Here is a 24,419-nt window from a genome sequence, read left to right on the forward strand (position 1 = left end):
AGGAGGCAGAGGTTGTGGCGAGCCAAGATCACACCACTGCACTCTGGCCTGGGCAAAAAGAGCGGAAGCTGTCTCAAAAACTGACTAACTAACTAACTAAATAATCTACTTGGACATATCCTACTGTCATATATTTTAATTAATCCCATACGGTATGACTGTTTTATTAGTGCTTAGAATTAACATATATATTCACTACTTTTTTTTTTTTTCTTAATAGCAGACAGCTTATTCAAGGGCAATAGAGAGCAGAGAGTTTATAGAGAAGACATTACACTCTGAACAATGAGACAGAGGAGGCTGCTGAAAGAGAGCGAGCCAGCAGCGTATTCACTACTTTATTCATCCACCATTTCTTCTTGCATCTCAGGCCTTAAATTTAAAATCACTTCTCTTCTGCCTGAGGTGCAACTTTAGGAGTCTTTTAACGAGAGTCTGCTGGTAGCCAACTGTTTTTGTTTGACAAATGCATTTAGCCCTCATTTCTGAAAGACATTCCAAACATATCAATAACTGTGATAAATATAAACAAACTAAACACCCAAATAAAAATAAAATAAAAAATTTTCAGTGTCCCATATGTACTGGAAAAAAAAAGTATTGGGAGCAGTTTCTATACATGACCAACAGATTGTTGGGTTTTTTTCCTTTTCTTTTTGAGACAGAGTCTCACTCTGTCACCCAGGCTGGAGTGCAGTGGGGCGATCTTGGCTCACTGCAACCTCCGCCTCCTGGGTTCAAGCAATTCTCATGCCTCAGCCTCCCAAGTAGCTGGGATTACAGGCATGTACCGCCACGCTCGGCTAATTTTTATATTTTTAGTAGACATGAGGTTGCAACATGTTGGTCAGGCTGGTCTCAAATTCCTGGCCTCAAGTGATCTGCCCACCTTTGCCTCCCAAAACGCTGGGATTACAGGCATGAGCCACCACACCTGGCCAAGGGATTGTTGATTAACTGTGAATTAATATCTTTCATGAATTGTAAAAAATTCTCACCCATTAACTATTTAGAGGCTGGGTGCAGTGGCTCACGCCTGTAATCCTAGCAGTTTGGGAGGCTGAGGTTGGTGGATCACCTGAGGTCAGTTCAAGACCAGCCTGGCCAACATGGCAAAACCCCATCTCTACTAAAAAATACAAAAATTAGCCAGGTATGGTGGCACATGCCTGTAATCCCAGCTACTAGGGGTGCTGAGGCAAGAGGATCGCTTGAACCTGGGAGGTGGAGGTTGCAGTGAGCTGAGATCGTGCCACTGCACTCCAGCCTGGGCAACAGAGCGAGACTCCGTCTCAATAAAAAAAAAAAAAAGAAAAAACTATTTAGAGTTAGCCTCTGACCTATTTTCTCTTTTCTTTCCTACTGGCAATATGATTGTACAAATGTTACTCTTTTACTTCCCTTTCCTATTTCTTTCCTCTTTGCTTCTCTCTGCTGCATATGGATACTTCTTTACTACTGTTTAACTCCACTAATTTTTTTTTTTTCATCCTCTCAACCCAGCTTTTCTCAACTTTCGGAAGAACTGGGAAGAGAAGGGCAAATATTTTAATGTTTTTCAAATCTGCTTGGTCACTTTCAAAGCATCCTGCTCAGTATTCATTCTATCTTACACATATTTTATATTCTGACTCTGATAAGCCCAATATTCAGAGGCTTTATGAGTCTGAATCTGTTCTCGTTTCTCTTGGTACACATTCATGGTTCTGCTTCCTTGTGTGCTTTGTCATTTGAAGCCTGTGGTTATGGTGGATTCCTTCACATGGTTCCTGTTGACCTGGAACACTATTAGCTTGGGACTGCTGTCAACTAAATCTTGTTTTGAGGTTTTTTAGAATGCTTAAACCTTAAAAAAAATTTAGGCCAGGCACCGTGGCTCACATCTGTAATCCTAGCACTTGAGCAGGCAGATCACTTGAGGTCAGGAGTTCAAAACCAGCCTGGCCAACATGGTGAAACCCCATCTCTACTGAAAATACAAAAAAATTAGCTAGGCGTGGTGGTGGGCACCTGTAATACCAGCTACTTGGGAGGCTGAGGCAGGAAAATTGCTTGAACCCTGGAGGTGAAGGTTGCAGTGAGCCGAGATCACACTGCTACACTCCAGCCTGGGTAACAGAGTATGACTCTGCCTCAAAAAAAAAAAAAAAAAAAAATTTTTAAATTTAAAAAACAGTTTCTTGAGACAGAGTCTTGCTCTATCACTCAGGCTAGACTGCAGTGGTGCAATCAGGCTCACTGAAGCCTTAACACCCTAGGCTCAGGGGATCCTCCCACCTCAGGCCCCTGAACAGCTGTGACTACAGATGCATGCTACCACGCCTGGCTAATTTTTAAATTTTTTGTAGAGACAGGGTCTCCTCTCCCTATGTTGCCCAGGCTGGTCTCAAACTTGTGGGTTTAAGTGATCTTCCTGCCTCAGCCTCTCAAAGTGCTGGGATTATACGCATGAGCCACTGTGCCCGGCCCTCAATCCTTTGAATTGTATGAAAGTTGAGTCACACTGCTCAGCAGCATACTGGAAAAGAAATAATTCTAACTTTGGCATGAAGACCTAAAGTACTGGAATGGATTAGAATAAGCCCTTTATTTCTACAAGATTAATTTCTCTATAGTGACCCAGACTTAGGTGAGGGTAGTTAATATAGTGTAAAATATAAGTATGTACAAATGTAAACAAATAAAAATATGTACATACATATCTGTCTATAAATCATCTCAACTGTTATAACATAGTACTGTGATATCATCCAGTAATTCTACTGTATTTCAAAGAAGTACGGTCACTGAGTGAAAAGAAAAAGGTCAGGAGGAGTTGTCTTAAATGCATTGCTAATTCTCAGATATTCTTTTGAACCTATGAATACTGATGATTTTTCTCCATGCAAGAATATTTTTCGGTTACCAACATATTTTTTAAAACAATGTAACATTTATACCAGCCAAATCAAATGTAATAATCAACATAACATATACAAACTCTAGTAAAATTATTTTATTTAGTTGTAATATCCATCTCTAATTGTTTGAAATAAAAATTTCCATGGTCTTAATTGAACTGTATGTTACTTTCTTGCAGAATGTCCTTTTTTTCATTAAAGTAATTTCTAAACCACTCTATGTGCTCAACCTTCTGTTTAACACTAAGATACGGGTTTTTGGAAAGGCCACAAGTCACCAGCTCCATGAAGTGGCGAATTGGTCCTTGTTTTGGAAAGCTCTCCAGGTGTTTCTCCAGAAATATATGTTCATGAAATTCTGAACCATCATCATCAAAACCTAGGAAATGAGACAAAATACATTACATTATAATTTTAAATATAAAACCTACATCATAAAAATAATATTAATGAGGTAATATAATATTACGGTTTAAGGCATGAACTTTGGAGTTAGAACCTAGATTGTATTTTTTTTTTGAGATGTAGTCTTGCTCTGTTGCCCAGGATGAAGTGGAGTGGCGTGATCTCAGCTCACTGCAACCTCTGCCTTCTGGGTTTCATATGATTCTCCTGCCTCAGCCTCCCGAGTAGCTGGGACTACAAGCATGTACCACCACGCCCAGCTAATTTTTTAATTTTTAGTAGAGATAGTGTTTCACCATGTTGGCCAGGTTGGTCTCAAACTCCTGACCTCAAGTTATCTGCCTGCCTCGGCCTCTCAAAATGCTGGGATTACAGGCGTGAGCCACAGCGCCTGGCCTGGAGTTAGACCTAGCTTTGCCCACCAATTTAACAACAGTGACTTTGGACCAATTAATTAACTTCTCTTAGCAGCAGATTCCTCAGGCACAATACTGAGAACTAAAACAGCACCTTGCTGGCATTTTTGTAAAGATCAAATAGACACAAACTATATATAAAGTTCATTTATAATGCCTAGCATGCCATAAATGTTAAAAATGTGGTGGCAAGACTAGACGTGGTGGCTCACGCCTATAATCCCAGCACTTCAGGAGGCCAAGGCAGGCGGCTCACTCGAGGTCAGGAGTTCAAGACAAGCTTGGCCAACATGGTGAAACCCTGCCTCCACTAAAAACACCAAAAATATTAGCCAGGCGTGATGGCATGTGCCTGTAATCCCAACTACTTGGGAGGCTGAGGTATGAGAATTGTTTGAACCTGAGAGGCAAAGGTTGTAGGGAGCCAAGATTGAGCCACTACATTCCAGCCTGAACAACAGAGTAACACTCTGTCTCAAAAAACAAACAAACAAACAAATAAATAAATAAATAGGATAGGAATTATTTCTAACGATTATTTTTTTCTTTTGAGATGGAGCTTCGCTCTTGTTGCCCAGGCTGAAGTGTAGTGGCACAATCTCGGCTCACTGCAACCTCCACCTCCTGGGTTCAAGTGATCCTCCTGCCTCAGCCTCCCCAGTAGCTGGGATTACAGGCGCCCGCCACAATGTCCAGCTAATTTTTTTTTTTTTTTTAATTTTTAGTAGAGATAGTGTTTCACCATGTTGGCCAGGTTGGTCTCAAACTCCTGACCTCAAGTTATCTGCCTGCCTCGGCCTCTCAAAATGCTGGGATTACAGGCGTGAGCCACAGCGCCTGGCCTGGAGTTAGACCTAGCTTTGCCCACCAATTTAACAACAGTGACTTTGGACCAATTAATTAACTTCTCTTAGCAGCAGATTCCTCAGGCACAATACTGAGAACTAAAACAGCACCTTGCTGGCATTTTTGTAAAGATCAAATAGACACAAACTATATATAAAGTTCATTTATAATGCCTAGCATGCCATAAATGTTAAAAATGTGGTGGCAAGACTAGACGTGGTGGCTCACGCCTATAATCCCAGCACTTCAGGAGGCCAAGGCAGGCGGCTCACTCGAGGTCAGGAGTTCAAGACAAGCTTGGCCAACATGGTGAAACCCTGCCTCCACTAAAAACACCAAAAATATTAGCCAGGCGTGATGGCATGTGCCTGTAATCCCAGCTACTTGGGAGGCTGAGGTGGGAGGATCCCTTGAGCCTGAGAGGTCAAGGCTATAGTGAGCCGTGATTGTGCCACTGCACTCCAGCCTGGACAAGAAAGTGAGACTCTGTCTAAAAAAGAAAAAAGAAAGAAAGAAAAAGACAAGACAGAGGAACGAGAAATAGAGAAAACGAACAGAAAATAATACTTTAAATGTAAATAATCTAAGTATATGAATTAAGACAGAGATTGGCACAGTGGATATAAAAACATAAACCAATTATATGTTGTTCATAAGAAATTCACCTTACACACCACATAGGTAGATTGAAAGTAAAAAGGATGGTTAATGTTATCTTGGTAACATTAATTTTTTTCAAAAGTATGATTGGCTATATGAATAGAAGATAACGTAGATCAACAGTCTTTTTAACTTAGAATGCTCCAGGAGGGCAGAATGAATAGATCCTTCCTGAATGAATCAATGAATGAATGACAGTCAAATGGTACTAGCACATATAATGCAAAGGAAAAAAAAGAGCAATAAAGTGGGTATACTATATACAAAAATAAGTTCTAGATAAATAGAAAAAGGCTCCAGAGCTATATACAAACTAAATCTCTATTCACTAAAGACATTCTAAACATTCTAAATTATCTTACTAAAGATAAGCAGCAAGGTCAGCCACAGTGGCTCATGCCTGTAATTCCAGCACTTTGGGAGACCAAGGCAGGTAGACTGCTTGAGCCCAGGAGCTCGAGACTAGCCTGGGCAACCTGACGAAACTCCACCTCTGCCAAAAATACAAAAAAATTAACCAGGCATGGTGGCATGTGCCTGTCACCCCAGCTGTCATACTTTTTTTTTTTCTGAGACAGAGTTTCACCTCTTCACCCAGGCTGGAGTACAGTGGCAAGATCTCTGCTCACTGCAACCTCCGCCTTCTGATTTCAAGCGATTCTCCTGCCTCAGCCTCCAGAGTAGCTGGGATTACAGGCACCTACCACCAGGTCCAGTTACTTTTCGTATTTTTAGTAGAGACAGGGTTTTACCATGTTGGCCAGGCTGGTCTCAAACTCCTGACCCTCGTGACCCGCCCCCCCTCGGCTGGGATTACAGATATGAGCCACTGTGCCCCACCCCAGCTATCATACTTAAGAGACTGAGGTGGGAGGATCACCTAAGCCCAGAGGTCAAGGCTGCAGTGAGCTGTGATTGCGTGACTGCACTCCACCCTGGGCGACAGTGTTGAGAGACTGTCTCAAAAACAAAAAAACAAAATACACACACACACACACACACACACACACACACACACACACACACACAAAAGATAAGCAGCAAGGACGTAAACTGTGGCAAACTGAACCCATGCTTAAATCTCTGCTCCCTTGTGACACCTACCAAATGGCCATAAAAAGAGTAAAAAGTACAAAAGCACAAAGACGAAAAGAAAAAGAAACAATAATAGACAAGAGATGGCAGTAAAACTGTAGAAGATGCAAAGTGTACACATTAGTAACTGACTTAGCAGAGGAGAAGATACCAAAACTATCTGTAAAAGAGGAAGACAAGAAGCAAAAACACTTCAAAAAGACTTCAAGAACAGAGGAATCGGGTACCACTGAAGTTATGAGTAGGGATAAGGAACAAAAACCAGGAAGATTAATTGAAAATGGGTTTAGGGAACAATTAGATTTCCAGTGTCCCATCTCCCACATGCACCTCTAGCGGCGTATCCTCCTCCACTCCTGAAGAAGATGAGCAGTTTACTTTTTGAGAAATTAAAATGGAAAGAGAATATAAGTTGTTGGACTGATAAGAGCAGAATTAAGTGAAAGTCTGAATCCTGAATGGTGAGACACTCCCCTCATCCCCAATCCTTTTCCCCCACCCAAAGGAAAAAAGAGCAATAAAGAGCATACATTATATACAAAAATAAGTTCAAGATAAATAGAAAAAGGCTACAGAGCTATGTACAAATTAAATCTCTATTCGCTAAAGACATTCTAAACATTCTAAATTATCTCACAGCCAACGCCTATAGCCTCAAGTCAAGTGGTTGGAAGATTTCTCATTGGAGAAACTCAGTGAGAAGAATTATAAATATGGAGTTACAAAAGTCCTTAAATGAAGAGGTTCCTTCCCAATTCCTCTCAAATGAAGCCACCAGTTAACTAGTCCCATCCATTCACACGCATCTAACAAACAGCTTTTCACGGCTTCCTTTCAAGTATAAAAAAACATTCAAAGAACAGTAGACATTTTAAGAAAGTGTCTAACATAAGTGACAGACACCTTGGCAGGAACGGATACCTATCTTTCAAATCCATTCTGGCTTTTTATCTTGGTAAAAGAACTAAACATGTGCATGGGCAGGGGATGGTGACTCATGTCTGTCATCTCAGCACTTTGGGAGGCCGAGGCAGGAGGACACCTTGAAGTCAGGAGTTTAAGACCAGCCTGAGCAACAAAGTGAGACCCCATCTCTACAGAACATTTAAAAATTAGCCAGGCGTGGTGGTGCGCACCTGTAGTCCTAGTACCTGGAACGCTGGGGACAGGAGGATCAATCACTTGAGTCTAGGAGTTTGAGGCTGCAGTAAGCTGTGATCACACTGCTGCACTCCAGAAGAGTGACAGGGTGACACTACACCTCTTAAAAGAAAGAAAAAAACCTGTACATGGCTGTTCGGCAACATTACATTTCCCAGCCCCTTCTGGGTTAGGCACAGGCATATGTTTAAATTATTACCAGCAGAACCTAAACAGAAGTGATGTGTGACATTTACAGCCCAGAGCCTTCAAGAGAATGAAACTGGGTCAGGCACAGTGGCTCATGCCTGTAATCTCAACACTTTTGGGGAAAAAAATCTAATACTAAAAAGAAGAACAACAATGCATTTAGTTTTTTTTTTTTTTTTTTGAGAGGGAGTTTCACTCTTGTTACCCAGGCTGGAGTACAATGGTGCGATCTCAGCTCACTGCAACCTCTGCCTCCTGGGTTCAAGCGGTTCTCCTGCCTCAGCCTCCTGAGTAGCTGGGATTACAGGTACTCACCATCATGCCCAGCTAATTTTTGTATTTTTAGTAGAGATGGGTTTTCGTCATGTTGGCCAGGCTGGTCTCGAACTCCTGACCTCAGGTGATCCGCCTGCTTCGGCCTCCCAAAGTGCTGGGATTACAGGTGTGAGCCACCACATCCAGCCCAATGAAACATTTGGAAGTTAAAAATATGGCATCAGAAACAAAAATCCAATGGAGAGATTGCAAGATAACAGTTAAGGAATGTCCCCAAAGCATAGAACAAAAGGAGAAAAAGAAAAATATTGGGAGGCTGAAATTATCAAATAAAACAAGAAAATTTACCCAGAATTGAAAAACAAAGTTACTGGATTAAAATTATCTAATAATGTCTAGAACAATGATTGTAAACAAATATAATCCCTTTCCAAGGATAACCGTCCTGAAACTTATGACTATTATGAAGAGAAGATGCTAAAAGTTACCCAAAAAATAAATAAAAGAGATCACATACAATGAATCTAGGAGAAGAATGGAAAAAATGGCAAAAGCATTCTCAACAACATAAGACGGTGGAGTGGCCGGGCACGTGGATCATGGCTGTAATCCCAGCACTCTGGGAGGATGAGGCGAGTGGACTGCTTATTAAGTCCAGCAGTTCAAGACCAGCCTGGGCAACATAGTGAAACCCTGTCCCTAATAAAAATATAAAAAACTAGCCAGGCATGGTGGTGAGCGCCTGTACAGGAGGCTGAGGTGGGAAATAACCTGAGCCTGGGAGGTCAAGACTTCAGTGAGCCAAGAACGCACCACTGCACTCCAGCCTGGCAACAGAGAGTGAAACTATCTCTCAGAAAAAAAAAAAAAAAAAAAAGCCAGGAGTAGTGGCTCATGTCTGTAATCCCAGCTACTCGGGAGGCTGAGGCAGGAGAATCACTTGAACCTGAGAGGTGGAGGTTGTAGTAAGCTAAGATCGCGCCACTGCACTCCAGCCTGGGTGACAGAGCAAGAAAGACAATGGAGCAAAGGTTTATTGTGAAATAAAACTATTTCCAATCTTTAATTTCATCCTCAAGTAAACAATTTAAAAAGCACCAAGATAGAGGAAAGGCATTTTATAGATCAAGTGTCTCAAAGCATGCGCTTCAACAAAATGAGACAGAGAAGAAAACATGTGGTCCAAAAAGAAAGGGTATCCAACATAGAAGAGACAGGAGCCCCAGGAGGAGGGCAAAATGATAGGAAGACAGCTGTGCCAGAAGACCTAGGTATAGATGACAGCTACAGACAAAGAGCTCCAGGTACCCATGGACAAAAACCAAAATTAACAGGAAATCCAATATTTTTGTGCATGTGAATTTGAGAGGCTGTATGAAATGTAGAAAAACCTAGCTAGAGACTCAAGGAAAAACAAAGCAAATACAAAGAAAAATAAAGCGATTGTTAACTTTGGGTGGGAACAGGAAAAAAAACATAGTACATTTTTTGTCTTACCATTAAACGGTTTTCCAGGCTGGGAACAGTGGCTCACACCTGTAATCCCAGCACTTTGGGAGGCCAAGGCAGGAGGATCACTTCAGCCCAGGAGTTTGAGGCCAGCCTGGGCAACATAGTGAGACCTCATCTTTAGAAAAAAAAAAATTATCCAGGCATAGTGGTGTGCCTGTGGTCCTCCTTACTAGAAAGGCTGAGATGGGAGGATCACTTGAGCCCAGGAATGCGAGGCTGCAGTGAGCCATGATCCTATCACTGCACTCCAGCCTGGGTGACAGAGTGAGACCCTGTCTCAAAAAACCCCAGATAACAAAACAACACCCCACACAACTGTCCATAGTCATATTAGTGTAAACAATGAATTCAGGTCTTACAAAAAATTGTAATATGTCTACACTGGAAACAAAAGGAGAAGATACATACACTAGATGACATCTAGATAGAAGTAAGCATATAACTTAGAAATATAAAAAATAAAACACAGCTAAAAGATTAAAAACTGTTGGCTCTGAGAACAGGCCTAATAGATGATAAAAAGAACTGTTTTATAAGACTTGTGCTTTATATTATTACCTTTTATATTAAACTAAATGCTTACTATGATTTTTAAAGTCAAATTATTTTAAAAGAAGGCAAAGAGACAAACTGGGAAACATATTTCCAACACATGTAAGAGTTTAAGAATTAAAGTCCGTAATATATTGAGTTCCTACAAATGCTATTAACAAAGAGCCCAACAGAAACAGTCAAAGGATATAAAAACGTAAGTCACAGAGGAAGTACAAATAGCCAATAAACATATGAAAAGATGTGTAATCTGGTTATCAATCAGGGAAATGCAAATAAAAACACCAGTGATATCATTTTGTATCCAGAACATTTGAAAGATTAACAATATCCAGTATTAGGTTGCGGAGAAATAGGATTTTTACATAGTTGGTTGACTGGCTATCATTTCAGAAGAGACTTTGTAAGTATTTATTGCCTTTTAAAATATACCTATTCTGAATTGAAAGTACTCAAACATGTACACAAGAACATGTGTAAAAGGATTTACTATAGCTCCACCATTCAAAAGGAAAATGGCAAAAGAAATTATAGTCTGCATTCATAACAACTGGACATATAGAACTATAAAATGAATAAGGTCTATATGTACTGACAAGGAAATGCTTTCAAGACATACTGCTAATAAAAAAAATACACACACACACACACACACACTATATATGTACGGTATGTTCCCATATAAGTCAAAAAAACCAGCAGATAAATGTGTAACTGCCATTTAATGTTGATTGAGAGGACACATATCAAACTATTGACAATGGTAATTTCAGGAAAAGAAGAAGAGAACCGAGGGGTAAAGTACATATTCTTTCACACGATTTGACTTTTTTGCAAGTAAACTTTCATTATTATTTATGTAATTTAAAATATTTTTAATAAACCAAAGTAGCACAATAAAGACAACATAAGAGACAGTGAAACATTAAACATAAGGAAATCCTATATGATGCACAATCAAGGTGACAGGTTAATTATGTCTAATTCTGCTTTAAATATTGAATACACTTTTAAAATATGATACAACAAATAAAGGGTGAATTCCAGTTAATAGCAATGACCAATTATTTTTGAGAAGGCCATAGTAGAGCACTGAACCAAACTCAGTCATTTTCACTTTGAATTGTTGTTTCCACCTCTATGTATTATCAAAACTATTATTTATTTTCCTGTCAGTACTTTAAGGCTCCTGTTCACAGGCCATAATCTCATCTAAAACAACAAACAGATCCTGCTACCTTTCAGTTAGCACATACCTAATAATCTTTACACTTCCCCTAATTTTCTCCACACTATACTTGCCCAAATAACAGAGCCCTTCTTTAGAGCTTTATGGTAATTAGAACTTTTCTCACTGTTCTTGTTGGATCATATTACAGCACATATTCCAGATACCCTAGAGGACACATAAGAAGTGAAAAAGTTTAAACCAACTAAAGAATAGAAACCAAAGTGTGATTAACTTTCATCCTGACCTTCTTTGCCCACTGAAGTCTCTAAATTGAGAATTACTCTAGGAAAGCATATCAAAAATTAGCCTTAGACTAGCCATATGCAGAAGACTGAAACTGGACCCCTCACCTTTGACCATATACAAAAATCAACTCAAGATGGATTAAAGGCTTAAATGTGAAATCTAAAAGTATAAAAACCCTACAAGAAGACCTAGGAAATACCATTCTAGACAACAGCCCAGGCAAGGACTTCATGACTAAGTCAAAAAGCAACTGTAGACCCGGCACAGTGACTCACTACTGTAATCACAGCACTTTGGGAAGCTGAGGCGGGCAGATCACCTGAGGTCAGGAGTTCAAGACCAGCCTGGCCAACATGGTGAAACCCTGACTCTACTAAAATACAGAAAGAATTAGCTGGGCATGGTGGCAGACGCCTCTAACCCCAGCTAATTGGAAGGCTGAGGCAGGAGAATCACTTGAACCCAGGAAGCAGAGGTTGCAGTGAGCTGAATCGCGCCAATGCACTCCAGCCTGGGCAACAAGAGCGAAAACTCTGTCTCAAAAAAAAAAAAAAAAAGCAACTGTAACACAAACAAAAATTGAGAAGTGGGACCTAATTAAAGAGCTTCTGCACAGCAAAAAAAAATTCAATAAACAGAAAACCTACAGAATGACAGAAAATATCTGCAAACCATGCATCCGACAAAGGTCTAATATCCAGAATCTATAAGGAACTCAAACAATTGAAGAAGCAAAAAACAATCAACCCTATTAAAAAATGGGCAAAGGACATGAACAGACACTTCTCAAAAGAAGACATATACATGGCCAGCAAACATATGAAAAATGCTCATTATCACGGATCATCCAGGCAATGCAAATCAAAACCCAACGAGATACCATCTCACACCAGTCTGAATGGCTATTAAAATGTTGCAAACAACAGATGCTCGTAAGGTTGCAGAGGAAAGGGAACGCTTATACACTGTTGGTGGGAATGTAAATTAGTTTAGCCACTGTGGAAAGCAGTCTGGAGATTTCTCAAAGAACTTAAAACAGAACTACCATTCAACTTAGCAATCCGATTACTGGGAATATGCCCAAAGGAATATACATTATTCTCTCATAAAGACACATGCATATGTATGTTCACTGCAGCACTATTCACAATAGCAAAGACATGGAATCAACCTAGGTGCCCATGAATGGTGGACTGGATAAAGAAAATGGGGTACATACACACCATGGGATACTATGCAGCTATAAAAATAATGAGGTCATGGCCTTTGCTGCAACATGGATGGAGCTGGGGGCCATTGTCCTAAGTGAATTAATGAAGAAACAGAAAACCAAATACTGCATGTCCTCACTTATAAGTGGAAGCTAAATACTGAGTACATATGATACAAAGAAGGGAACAACAGACACTGGGGCCTATTCGAGGGTGGAGAGTGGGAGGAGAATGAAGATTGGGAAACCACCTTTCAGGTATTATGCTGATTACTTGGGTGACAAAATTATCTGTACAACAAACCCCCCTGATACTCCATTTACCCACGTAACAAACTTGCACGTGTACCCCTGAACCTAAAAGCTGGAAATAAAAAAATAGGAAGAAAACACAAATTAGAGACACAAATAAATGAGAGTTTTAAAAACGAGACATAAATTAAAAAGGAGACATAAATCAAATAGCTAAAGATTTAGCTATTTGAAAAAAATAACTTACAATTCCCTAACAACATACGATGTTTCCTTTTCTTTTGAGACGGAGTCTCACTCTGTCGCCCAGGCTGGAGTGCAGGGGCGTGATCTCAGCTCACTGCAAGCTCCGCCTCCCGGGTTCACGCGGTTCTCCTGCCTCAGGACTGCAGGCGCCCCCCACCACGCCTGGCTAATTTTTTGTATTTTTTAGTAGAGACAGGGTTTCACTGTGTTAGCCAGGATGGTCTCGATCTCCTGACCTCGTGATCCGCCCGCCTTGGCCTCCTAAAGTGCTGGGATTACAGGCGTGAGCCACCATGCCTGGCTCATATGATGTTTTCATATGCCATCCTTATATGTTCTTTGGTAAGGTGAACAGATATTTTGCCATTTTATTTTTATTTATTTATTTATTTATTCATTTATTTTTGATAGAGTCGTGCTCTGTCACCCAGGCTGGAGTGCAGTGGTGCGATCTCCGCCTCCCAGGTTCGAGCAATGTATGTTCATTGCAGCACTGTTCACAACAGCAAAGCAATTAGCATGCCTCAGCCTCCCAAGTAGCTGGGATTACAGGCCCCGCCATCACGCCTGGCTAATTATTGCATTTTCAGTAGAGGCCAGGTTTCGCCATTTTGGCCAGGCTGGTCTCAAACTCCTTATCTGAGGTGATCTGCCCACCTCGGCCTCCCAAAGTGCTGGGATTTCAGGCATGAGCCACCGCACCCAGCCCATTTTATTTTTATTTATTTATTTTTGAGATGGAGTCTTGCTCTGTTACCTAGACTGGAGTGCAGTGGCGAGATCGCAGCTCACTGCAACCTCCCTGTCCTGAGTTCAAGAGATTCTCATGCCTCAGCCTCCTGAGTAGTTCGGATTACAGGCGTGCACCACCAAGCCTGGCTAACTTTTGTATTTTTAGAGGAGATTTTTAGAGGACATGGGGTTTCACCATGTTGGCCAGTCTGTTCTCAAACTCCTAACCTCAAGTGATCCACCTACCTCGGCCTCCTAAAGTGCTGGGATTACAGGCATGAGCCACTGCACCCGGCCATATTTTGCATTTTATTTTATTTTATTTTTATCTTATTTTATTTTATTTGAGACGGAGTTTCACTCTTGTTGCCCAGGCTGGAGTACAATGGTGCAATCTCAGCTCACCACAGCCTCCGCCTCCCGGCTTCAAGTGATTCTCCTGCTTCAGCCTCCCGAGTAGCTGGAATTACAGGCATGCGCCACCACACCCGGCTAATTTTGTATTTTTAGTAGAGATAGGGTTTCACCATGTTGGCCAGGCTGGTCTTGAACTCGTGACCTCAGGTGATACACCTGCCTCGGCCTCCCAAAGTTCTGGGATTACAGGTGTGAGCCACCGTACCCAGCCAAGAATTTTTAAAATGTATTTTGTATACCTGTCTTTTATCACAGATACGTGTTTTGCAAATATTTTCTCCTACTGTGTGGCTTGTCTTTTTATATTTTAACAGTGTCTTTCACAGTGCAAACGTCTTATTTTTAATATAGTTCAACTTATCACTTTCTTCTTTCATGGATCATGCTTTTATGTTGTATGAAAGAACAATCCCCTCAACAAATCCCCTCTCCCCCATAAAAACTAGCCTTAGAAACACTCTGTTACTAGGTAAGCATAAATGTGATTAAATTTAGTTAAAATCAAAGTAGAGGCTAAAATAAAAACGGATCATTAACAATCCAACATATAAACTAGTACCAAGTCTAAGTGAGAACAATTCCATCTAATAGCGCTTGTAAATCTCCATGAAGGCAAAGCACAAAGGACTAACAAGCTCTTAAAACAGAAACAGAAAAAAAAGCTATTCTCAATTGGAAAAATAATTTATATGCATTAAGTGGCAAAACAACAAACCTTAATTCTTTATATAATGGAAAAACACCACACTGCGAACTAAACTGTAAACACATGACATGCCACTTTGTCATTTTCAAGATTATGTTCCAACACTACTAAAAACAAAACAAAACATCCTTCCACAAAGGAATCCAAATAAATCTTCATAAAGCTAATTATTAGTAGGGAAAGAAAGGTATTTCATTCATTTCAACATTTAAGTATAAGAAATATAAAAGAAAGTTATTGAATTGTTGAGATGTCAGGTTACAACGCCAGTTTCTCAAAGTACAAGTTTCTAAGTGTGCACCCAGGGCAGTGATCAAAGTGAGAGTTTCCATAGTCCTTTCCTGTTTTTACTTCAGATAACAGTGCCTTAAGGAGCTGAAAATGAGTTACCTACCACCTCCTTTTCCAGCCCTGAAATATCAATAGTATGAAGTGTCATGTGGATAGTTGTCACATTTATCTCCCCAACATGACCAAAAAAAACATGTTTCTCTCCTTTTTTAGAAATTAAATTTTCTCAGAAACCAGGTCAAATTTAAGATAAATTCTGTTGGAGTTTGATCACATTTTGATGCACTTAAGTGTTTCACTGCTGATGACAATATACTATGAGTTCGTGCTTTCCTAACACCCTACTCGGTGGTTCCCAGATAATACATACTATCCTTATTAATATTTTAAGATTTAAAATGTTCCAGTATAAAGTAAAATTTTGAAAAATAAAATGTTACAGTATACAATGGAAAACAGTTACAGAAGCAAACCCCCTCACAATATTGTTGCTGTAGAAACAGGGGTGATGATGATGATGATGCTTTACTTGTTTAACCTCACTTACTCCTCACACCAATCTTGTATAATGAGTCCTATTATTATTCCCATCATTTTAGAGATGAAGGAAGTGAGGCTTGGGGAGATCAAGTCTGTAACTTACTCTGGATCTTGACCTTCTAAAACCACTATGCTTCACTGACTCTCCTGAATAAAGTCACATTATTATACCTCAATACTGTTTTTTTTAATTCTTTCTTTCTTTCTTTCTTTCTTTCTTTTGAGACAGAGTTTCGCTCTGTCACCCAGGCTGGAGTACCGCGGCACAATCTTGGCTCACTGCAACCTCTACCTCCTGGGTTCAAGTGATTCTCCTGCCTCAGCCTCCCAAGTGGCTATGATTACAGGCATGAGCCACTGTGCCCGGCCTAATACTGGGTTTTTAAATCAGGTTTTTAACCATGAGGACTTGGAACACCCAAGTTTCTTCAAATAATGAAATCTAAACATGTTGTAAGAGTAAACCAAATCTTTCATTAAATCAGATAATATTTTACAGAAGAGGATACTGAGGCTCAGGAGCTTAAATAATTTCCTCAAAGGCAAATGGCTAAAATGGACAGAGCTGGTACTCAGGTTTGCACAACTAAAAAGGCGTTGGTGTTTTTACCTTACCCTGATACTTTTCAGAACACAGAAACCATACTTTAAGCAACACACAGGTTATGTAATACATGAAACACAGTATTCTATATTATTGCAGGTATAATATGAATATACAGGCCAGGTGCGGTGGCTCACGCCTGTAATCCCAGCACTTTGGGAGACCAAGGTGGGCAGATCACCTGAGGTCAGGAGTTTGAGACCAGCCTGGCTAACACTGCAAAACCCTGTCTCTACTAAAAAATACAAAAATTAGCTGGGTGTGGTGGTGCATGCCTCTAATCCCAGCTACTCGGGAGGCTGAGGCATGAGAACTGCTTGAACCCGGGAGGTGGAGGTTGCAGTGAGCTGAGATAGCGCCACTGCACTCCAGTCTGGGCGACAAAGAGAGATTCTGTCTCAAAAAGCAAAAACAATATGAATATACAAAATATTAAGAATTTGCTAAAAGAATCTGTAAGTCTCTAAAGTTTTCCTATAAAAAGTAACACTTTGTTAATTATTTACATATAAGACTAAATATCTCTGATACTTAAGCTTCCATTCCACCTATTAATCCAACAAATAAAAGATTATCAAAAATTAAGATATTACAATGATACCATAACATTATGAAAGTTAAAATACGGACTACATTTTCCTAAGACTTATTTAGGCTTTTCCAACTTCTAGCTAATCTTAGCCTAAAAGCAAACGAATCTTTTCTCTTTTTTTTTGCTTTTTGAGATGAAGTTTCACTCTTGTTGCCCAGGCTGGAGTGCAATAGCACAATCTTGGCTCACTGCAACCTCCGCCTCCCAGGTTCAAACAATTCTCCTGCCTCAATCTCCTGAGTAGCTGGGATTACAGGCATGTGCCATTACCCCCAGCTGATTTTGCAGTTTTAGTAGAGATGGGGTTTCACCATGGTGGTCAGGCTGATCTCGATCTCCTGATCTCAGGTGATCCACCGGCCTCAGCCTCCCCAAAGTGCTGGGAATATAGGCGTGAGCTGCGCCCAGCCATGAATCTTTTCCAATTCAAAATACGTCTATAAACTCAATTAAAATGTTTAACTGATGACAACATGGGTATCATGAAAAATAAATAGCATAGTAATACTGTTTTTCTTTTGCTTTAGGAAGAGGTAACATCTCCAAAAAATACCCAGTAAAGTAGATGATATTCTGTTGCCAGTTCAAAGCGTCTGTATTATGTGGGCAAAGACTTCCAAAGCCTACTAAGGTTTTTGCTTTGAGTGGCTCATACAAGTTCCTTGTAGCTCATTAATGCAATGGTTTTATGACTAAAGGACACCAGCGTGAGACTTTAAGAGTTGTAATGTTCTCCAAATTTTAAGTATAATCTCATACGCCTTATGTAATTTCTTGAAGATTCACCAAGTAATATCCTGTGTAGCAATTAGAAAACTGGTATCATTCGTAGTTCTCAGTCCTTTTATGTCATAGAAATTCATGCTGGATTTTTGCCATATAGTTTTACTTCTTCATTTTCCTTATCGAATATCTAAAAATAAGTGAAATTCTAACAACTTTTTTAAAAAACCTTGTCACATTTATTTTAGTACACCATGAAGATATCCACAAAAGGTTTTAAAATTCATGTATCTACACTCCAAAAGTAAGTATCTGGCAGAAATAAACTCAATACATTTTATAACCCCCTGAAATTAACATATACCTGCTTCATTGTTAATTGGGAACTCCCACAGTTTCCCCTCTTTTGTCCACTGGATCAGCTCTTCAAACCCATTCTGAAGGAGTTGTCCATCTACTGTGGCTAACTGCTTAGCAAATTCCACATCCCACAGTGAAGGTGATGCGTCTGTACAACAAAGACATTTTAAATAAGAACAAGTCAATGTAAGTGTCTTTTTTAAAAAGTTACAACCAATCTTGAATTGATCATGTATTTTTCAGACCCTGACACTCATAATTAAATAGTATATAATAAAAAGTTACTGAGAGATAACTGCAAAAATTATATTAAAAATTGTAACTACAATAATGGCAAGCTTAGCTTTTGTTTTACAATGCCAGGTAATCACTGCCCCCTCTACTGGAAAGAAAAAATAAATTTGTGTTTTGTTTAAGGGTATTTTTATGAATGTGAATGTTTTTTGTAGAATATGTGACTTTGATTTTTAAAGTCTAGCCTGTTATCTTTAGTCTATCAAAATTAGTTACAAATGTACTACTGTTAACAACCAAAGAAGTTATATTAACAGAATAACAAAACTGATAATGAATACTGATTACTTCCTCTGTGCTTAAATGCATTTATTTTATGCATTAGTGCATGTAATTCTCACAACCAACCCTATGAGTAACGTATTATCATGTTGGCTAATTACCACTATCAAATTACATGTTTCAATAACTTATTTACTTTTGAAACTTCAGATCATCTTTTGAAAATGAGCCATATTCCCACCAGTTACTGCTGCTAGGAACATAAAATGGTACAACCACCTTAGAAAACAGTTTGATGGCTTCTTAAAAAGTTAAAAATATATCTATTATTCAACATAGTAGTTTCATCCCTGGATATTCACCCAAGAGATAATACATGTCCACACAAAGACTTGTACACAAAAGTTAATGGCAGCTTTCTCTGTAATAGCCAAATGGGGGTTGTAATTTGGGAAACAACCCAAATGTCCACTAACAGGTGAACAGGTACAAAAATGTGAAACATCCACACAACTGTATACTACTCAGTAATAAAAATGCGTTACTAGTACATATAACAGCATATGGATGAATCGCAAATCATTATGCTGAGTCAAAGAAGCCAAATGCAAAGGAGTACATACTACGTGATTTCAGTTATGTACAGTTCTAATAGATACAAACTAATCTATTGTAACAGAAAGCAGATCAAAGGTTGCCTACGTACTGTGTGTGGGTGTGTGTGTCTGCGTTTACTGCAAAAGGACACGAGGAAACTTTGTAGGTTCATGAAAATGTTCAGAATTATAACTGATATTTTCATGGATGTATACATTTGTTAAAATTAGTCAAGTTATATACTTTAAATATATGCAGTTTGTTGCACACAAATTATACCTTAATAAAGTTGTAAAAAGAAAATGAATACCAGTATCTATCCCTTGGCTACCTTTTTTCCTATATTTTTATTCTTTAGTTATTTTTACCAATATCTTCTATCGTTCTTATTTTTTTCTGTGTGATATCACTTTTTAAAATAAATGAGGATTGTATAGTTTGGTAATGTACTTTTTTCACAATTAATCCCCTACTACTGAATATTTTGATCATTTATATATTTTCTCTTTTAAATACTATAGTGACAAATGTCCTTGTATTCTGTGCATATCTGTAATATTCCCTCAGAACAAATTCCTAGGAACACAATTTCCGGTTTAGAGGCATAGACTGCATATGATCTATCCTCCAGCTTACCTCTTTACCCACTTTTGCCAAGCCCACTAAAGCATTTCAACAAATAGCTCAATTACTCTTCTACCTGGGTAAGCCTTATTTTATCTATTTTCCTTCTTCTGAATCTATTTCTATAAGTCTTTATGTGCAGAAACGTGTGTAGATATTAAGTATTTTGGCCTAGATCATCTAATACTGGGAAACAATCAGTTGTCAGCCTCCACTAGCCACATTTACAGAGCAATCACACCAGTAAAATAACTTAATTGTCTCAGTTATCTTTTACTTGGTGGTCACTGACTGACCTACGTCTTTTCCATCATCATTAGGATCATCACTATATTTTTACACTTGCTAATATTTGTAAGCATTTATTAAATATGCACTATGTTCCAGGCACTGTGCCTGACACTTTTCTCAGATTACCTCATTTAATCTTTGAGATGTATGCAGTAACCCTCATTTTATAGGTGGGGAAAGGTTAGTGCGGCAGAATCTGAATTGGAATCCAGTTCTACACAACACCAACACTCTTTCTGTTAAACTATACTGCCTGTGGACTCTAGGATAACCAGTAGGGCCTACGACTATACCCTTTGTAGCAGTGGTAAGAACTTAGTGGGGAACAAGACATGGGAATCATGGAACAGAATAACTCATTCAATCAGTCAATAAAAAAATTACTGAATGCCAACTATATTTCCAGCATTATTTCAGGTGGTGGGAAAACAACAGTGAACAATTGCTAAATTTTACGTTTCCACATTTTGCTATTCTTGTATTTAATTGGGAACAAACACCATTCTTTAGACTCATGCAAGTGTAGCATATTCACACAGTACCTTCATTAAAGTAAATTATTACATAAATTTGTGTGCTATTGTCCTCACTAGAGTATAATCATTTGATACTGTTTTATCAAATACATAAAACTTTGGTGCTACCTTGCCAACTAACTTCAGTTTTAGAAATAAGATTTTTTCATTTTAAAAAGTAAGCTGGTTCCTTCAAGAATCTCAAGAATCTTCAAGCGTCTCTCTTGGCTGGACAATAACAGCTGCCCTGACAACCAATTTCTTCCTTTTTTTTTTTCTTTTTGAGACAGAATTTTGCTCGTCACACAGGCTGGACAGGCAATCTTGGCTCACTGCAACCTCCGCCTCCTGGGTGCAAGTGATTCTCCTGCCTCAACCTCCCAAGTAGCTGGGATTACAGGCACCTGCCACCGTGCCCAGCTAATTTTTGTATTTTTAGAGAGAGGGGGTTTCACCATGTTGGCCAGGCTGGTATCGAACTCCTGACCTCAGGTGATCCACCCACCTTGGCCTTCCAAAGTGCTGGGATTACAGGCGTGAGCCACTGTGCCCTGCCAACAAATTCCTTTCTGATGCACGCTTAACCATTTGAGCAGGGGAGAGGCGATTCCTTGTCCCTATGCATTTTGCACTTCCTTTTCATCATACACAAGAGAATGCAGTTTTTGTAATACAAGAAGGGGTTGTTCTTTTAGCTTCACCTTCAGTTCAAATGAACAAACACTGAATTAACTTCTTTCCTCTATAGATACATATTTTACAGTACAGTTTGTTCAAAAAAGAATTTAAGATTTAAGATAACTAGTTCCTATTATCTGTAAGCCACATGAGTAGGTATACATGAATGAGATCCAGCCCCTAATAGTCTATTAAATAGAGGGAAAATAAAAAGTTCATATAAGTAGCTGTAGAAACATTAAATGAGCCCTTGGAGGCCTGCCTAGGAACTTATCTATCATATACAACATTCTTTTTTTTCCCCCCTTCGAGATGCAGTCTCACTCTGATTCTTAGGAAGGAGTGTTATAGCACAATCATAGCTCACTGCAGCCTCGAATTCTGGGCTCCAGTGATCCTGCCACTTCAACTTCCCAAGTTACTAGGATTATAGGCATGCACCACCACGCTTGGATAATTTTTTTCTATTTTTTAGAGAAACGGGCTCAATATGTTGCCCAGGCTGGTCTTGAACTCCTAGTCGCAAGCCATCCTGTTGTCTCAGCCTCCCAAGTTCATATACAACATTATTTCTACGAAGATCCAAAAAACTAACTTCTTTTCTTTAGAAATGCTCATCACTTATATGCTACAGACCATCTGTATTAAGTTTCTTCATTTATTTTACTAGTAAACTAAATGTAATGTCAAGCAAGAGGACACTCTTATTTCTCTTTTAGACTTAAAATGGCAAATTTCTTACCCAAAGAAAACACTATAGGTCTGTTAAATATATTCCTTGAATGTTCTTCCCATCTCCAGAACAATCACTAAGTCACTTCAGGAAGTTATTTTGTACTATCTCCTCTTCTAAGCTGCCTAAGGGCAGGAACCAGTATATCTTTATGTAATAGCATAGAGATACACTGTAAATGGTAGCTGATTATTAATGTTCTAACCCAAATTAGTAGCTAATCTGGACCTCTGGATTTGGTAATTGGTAGTACTTTACCTCCCACTGTCTCAAAGAATGCAACATTTCAAGGGGGAAACCTGACCAAAACTAGCAGTGTTGGCAACTGTAGTGTGATGTGTCCCCCACCAGGTTACTTAAGAGCGTTATGCATGTTGCTTGGATCCTGAAGCCTGGGCAGGGAGCCAAGGCCATGGTGCCTAGCTGAGAAGCAGGTGTCCCTGAGAACCCAAACATCCCTGGGCATACCTGGGAACATATCAGATAACACTGTCATCGCACACACAGAGTAGGCAAACAGCCAGAACATTAGCTGAAAGGCAGCTTAGAAATGGGAGACAGGGTGACTCTAGAGCTGCTCAGGAATGTCCAGTATGTAAGTTCTAGTAAACTCATCTATTTGCCAAGCTGGACTTGCCCAAATTATACTTTGGTCTCTCAACTCCTTCCCAGCTTGGGGGGACGTTACGGTCCCAAGTTTTCCTTATAACAACTGCCACATTCGTAAGCAGGATCCAGACCAATGACAGAATGGAATATTAAAATACCCAACTATTACACCATTAGAACACTAAGGACATCTTGGAAAGATGGAATGTTTCTCCCCCGGAGAAAGAGTGTTACTCTTTTTTTTTTTTTTTATGAGTGTTATTCTTAACAAACCTGTTTCAGGTGCTTCTTTAGTAACTGCTGTCATGTCAAAAATATGAAGTCTTTTCCCCGAGAATATGTTTTTCCTAAGTCTAAAAAAAGAAAACAACATTTTAATGAATATATTTTAAACTGTCAACAAAAATTATGAGAAAATACCTTAAGTGAAATATTGTATGTAGAAATTAAAAATAATTCCACTGACCCACATCAAAAATCTTAGCTAAATTGCCACATTTTTAGGACCGATAAACTGAAAACAGAAATGTGCACTTGAAGTTTTGCTTCATATACAACAAATCAGTTACAGCAATTTAATTTCCAAAATACCTAATTGAAAAGATTAGCTTAATTTGCCATAATTTTTATTTTTTTGCTTTTATATTAAGGTTTTAAAAACTCCATGTTGTGAAAAACTATAAAACTATGCTAAAATAGAAGCTGTTAAAGTCAACATTTGTCTTTAAAGGCAGAAAACACTGCAATGTTTAATTAAAAATTATAATTGTAAAAGATTGCATTGGTAAATCACAACATTCCCTTTCATAAAGCAATCATTCTGCATTTTAAAATAATTATTAACTTTCTTTACGTGACTATTTGTAATTAACTATTGAAATTAATATCAGAGAGTTAATAGGTAACATTTTCTTACACACTTGATAATCAACTGCTTTATGCATCAATTCACATATTTACTTGAATAAATTTACTGGCAGATTAAAATCCAGTTTATAAACTGGAGGGTTGGCCAGGTGAGGTGGCTCACGCCTGTAATCCCAGCACTTTCGGAGGCCGAGGCAGGTGGATTACCTGAGGTCAGGAGTTTGTGGCCAATATGGTGAAACCCCGTCTCTACTAAAAATACAAAAAAAATTAGCCAGGCGTGATGGCAGGTGCCTGTAATCTCTGCTAGTTGAGAGGCTAAGGCAGGAGAATCCCTTGAACCCAGGAGGCAGAGGTTGCAGTGGGCCGAGATTGTGCCACTGCACTCCAGGCTGGGCGGTAAGAGTGAGACTCCATCTCAAAGAAAAATAAAAAATAATAAAATAAACTGGAAGGTTAGTTTTAAAAATAATTTTGAATTCTCGTTTTTAATAACTAAAACAAGAAGTAATTTAGTTTATTAGTTTTTAATAAACTAAATTACTTCTCTCTACTAAATACAAATAACTGGGAAAAATGCAAATAACATATGAACGTTAAATAATGTGATCTCAAATCATAAAATCTTCCATCTAGTAGTTCCAAGTTATTTGTAAACAAAGGATTTTATGCTCCAGAACTCTCTTCAGTGCCTTGCATTCTTCCCCCTCAACCACACGTCTGGTAAACAGGATGGTGGATTAAAGCAAGTCAGAGCAGGGGGCGAATGCCTTGGTAAAGTATTGAATTTCAAAAGAGGAATGTACTACAAAGAGAGGGAATGGACA

General features: G+C 39.0%; 1 protein-coding gene across 1 annotated transcript in view; it reads right to left on the reverse strand.

Moving 5' to 3' along the window:
* Nucleotides 1–2,980: 2,980 nt before the first annotated feature.
* MRPS31 (mitochondrial ribosomal protein S31) overlaps nt 2,981–24,419 on the reverse strand; it is a 36,942-nt gene continuing 15,503 nt past the window's right edge. Inside the window, 4 exon segments of the mRNA XM_011990251.1 lie at nt 2,981–3,222; nt 3,224–3,279; nt 18,167–18,310; nt 22,999–23,078. Coding sequence (XP_011845641.1) covers nt 3,175–3,222; nt 3,224–3,279; nt 18,167–18,310; nt 22,999–23,078 — 328 coding nt within the window. The 3' untranslated portion in view covers nt 2,981–3,174.

The sequence above is a fragment of the Mandrillus leucophaeus genome, unplaced genomic scaffold (assembly GCF_000951045.1).
Source record: "Mandrillus leucophaeus isolate KB7577 unplaced genomic scaffold, Mleu.le_1.0 Scaffold375, whole genome shotgun sequence".
In the NCBI taxonomy this organism is placed as follows: Eukaryota; Metazoa; Chordata; class Mammalia; order Primates; family Cercopithecidae; genus Mandrillus; species Mandrillus leucophaeus.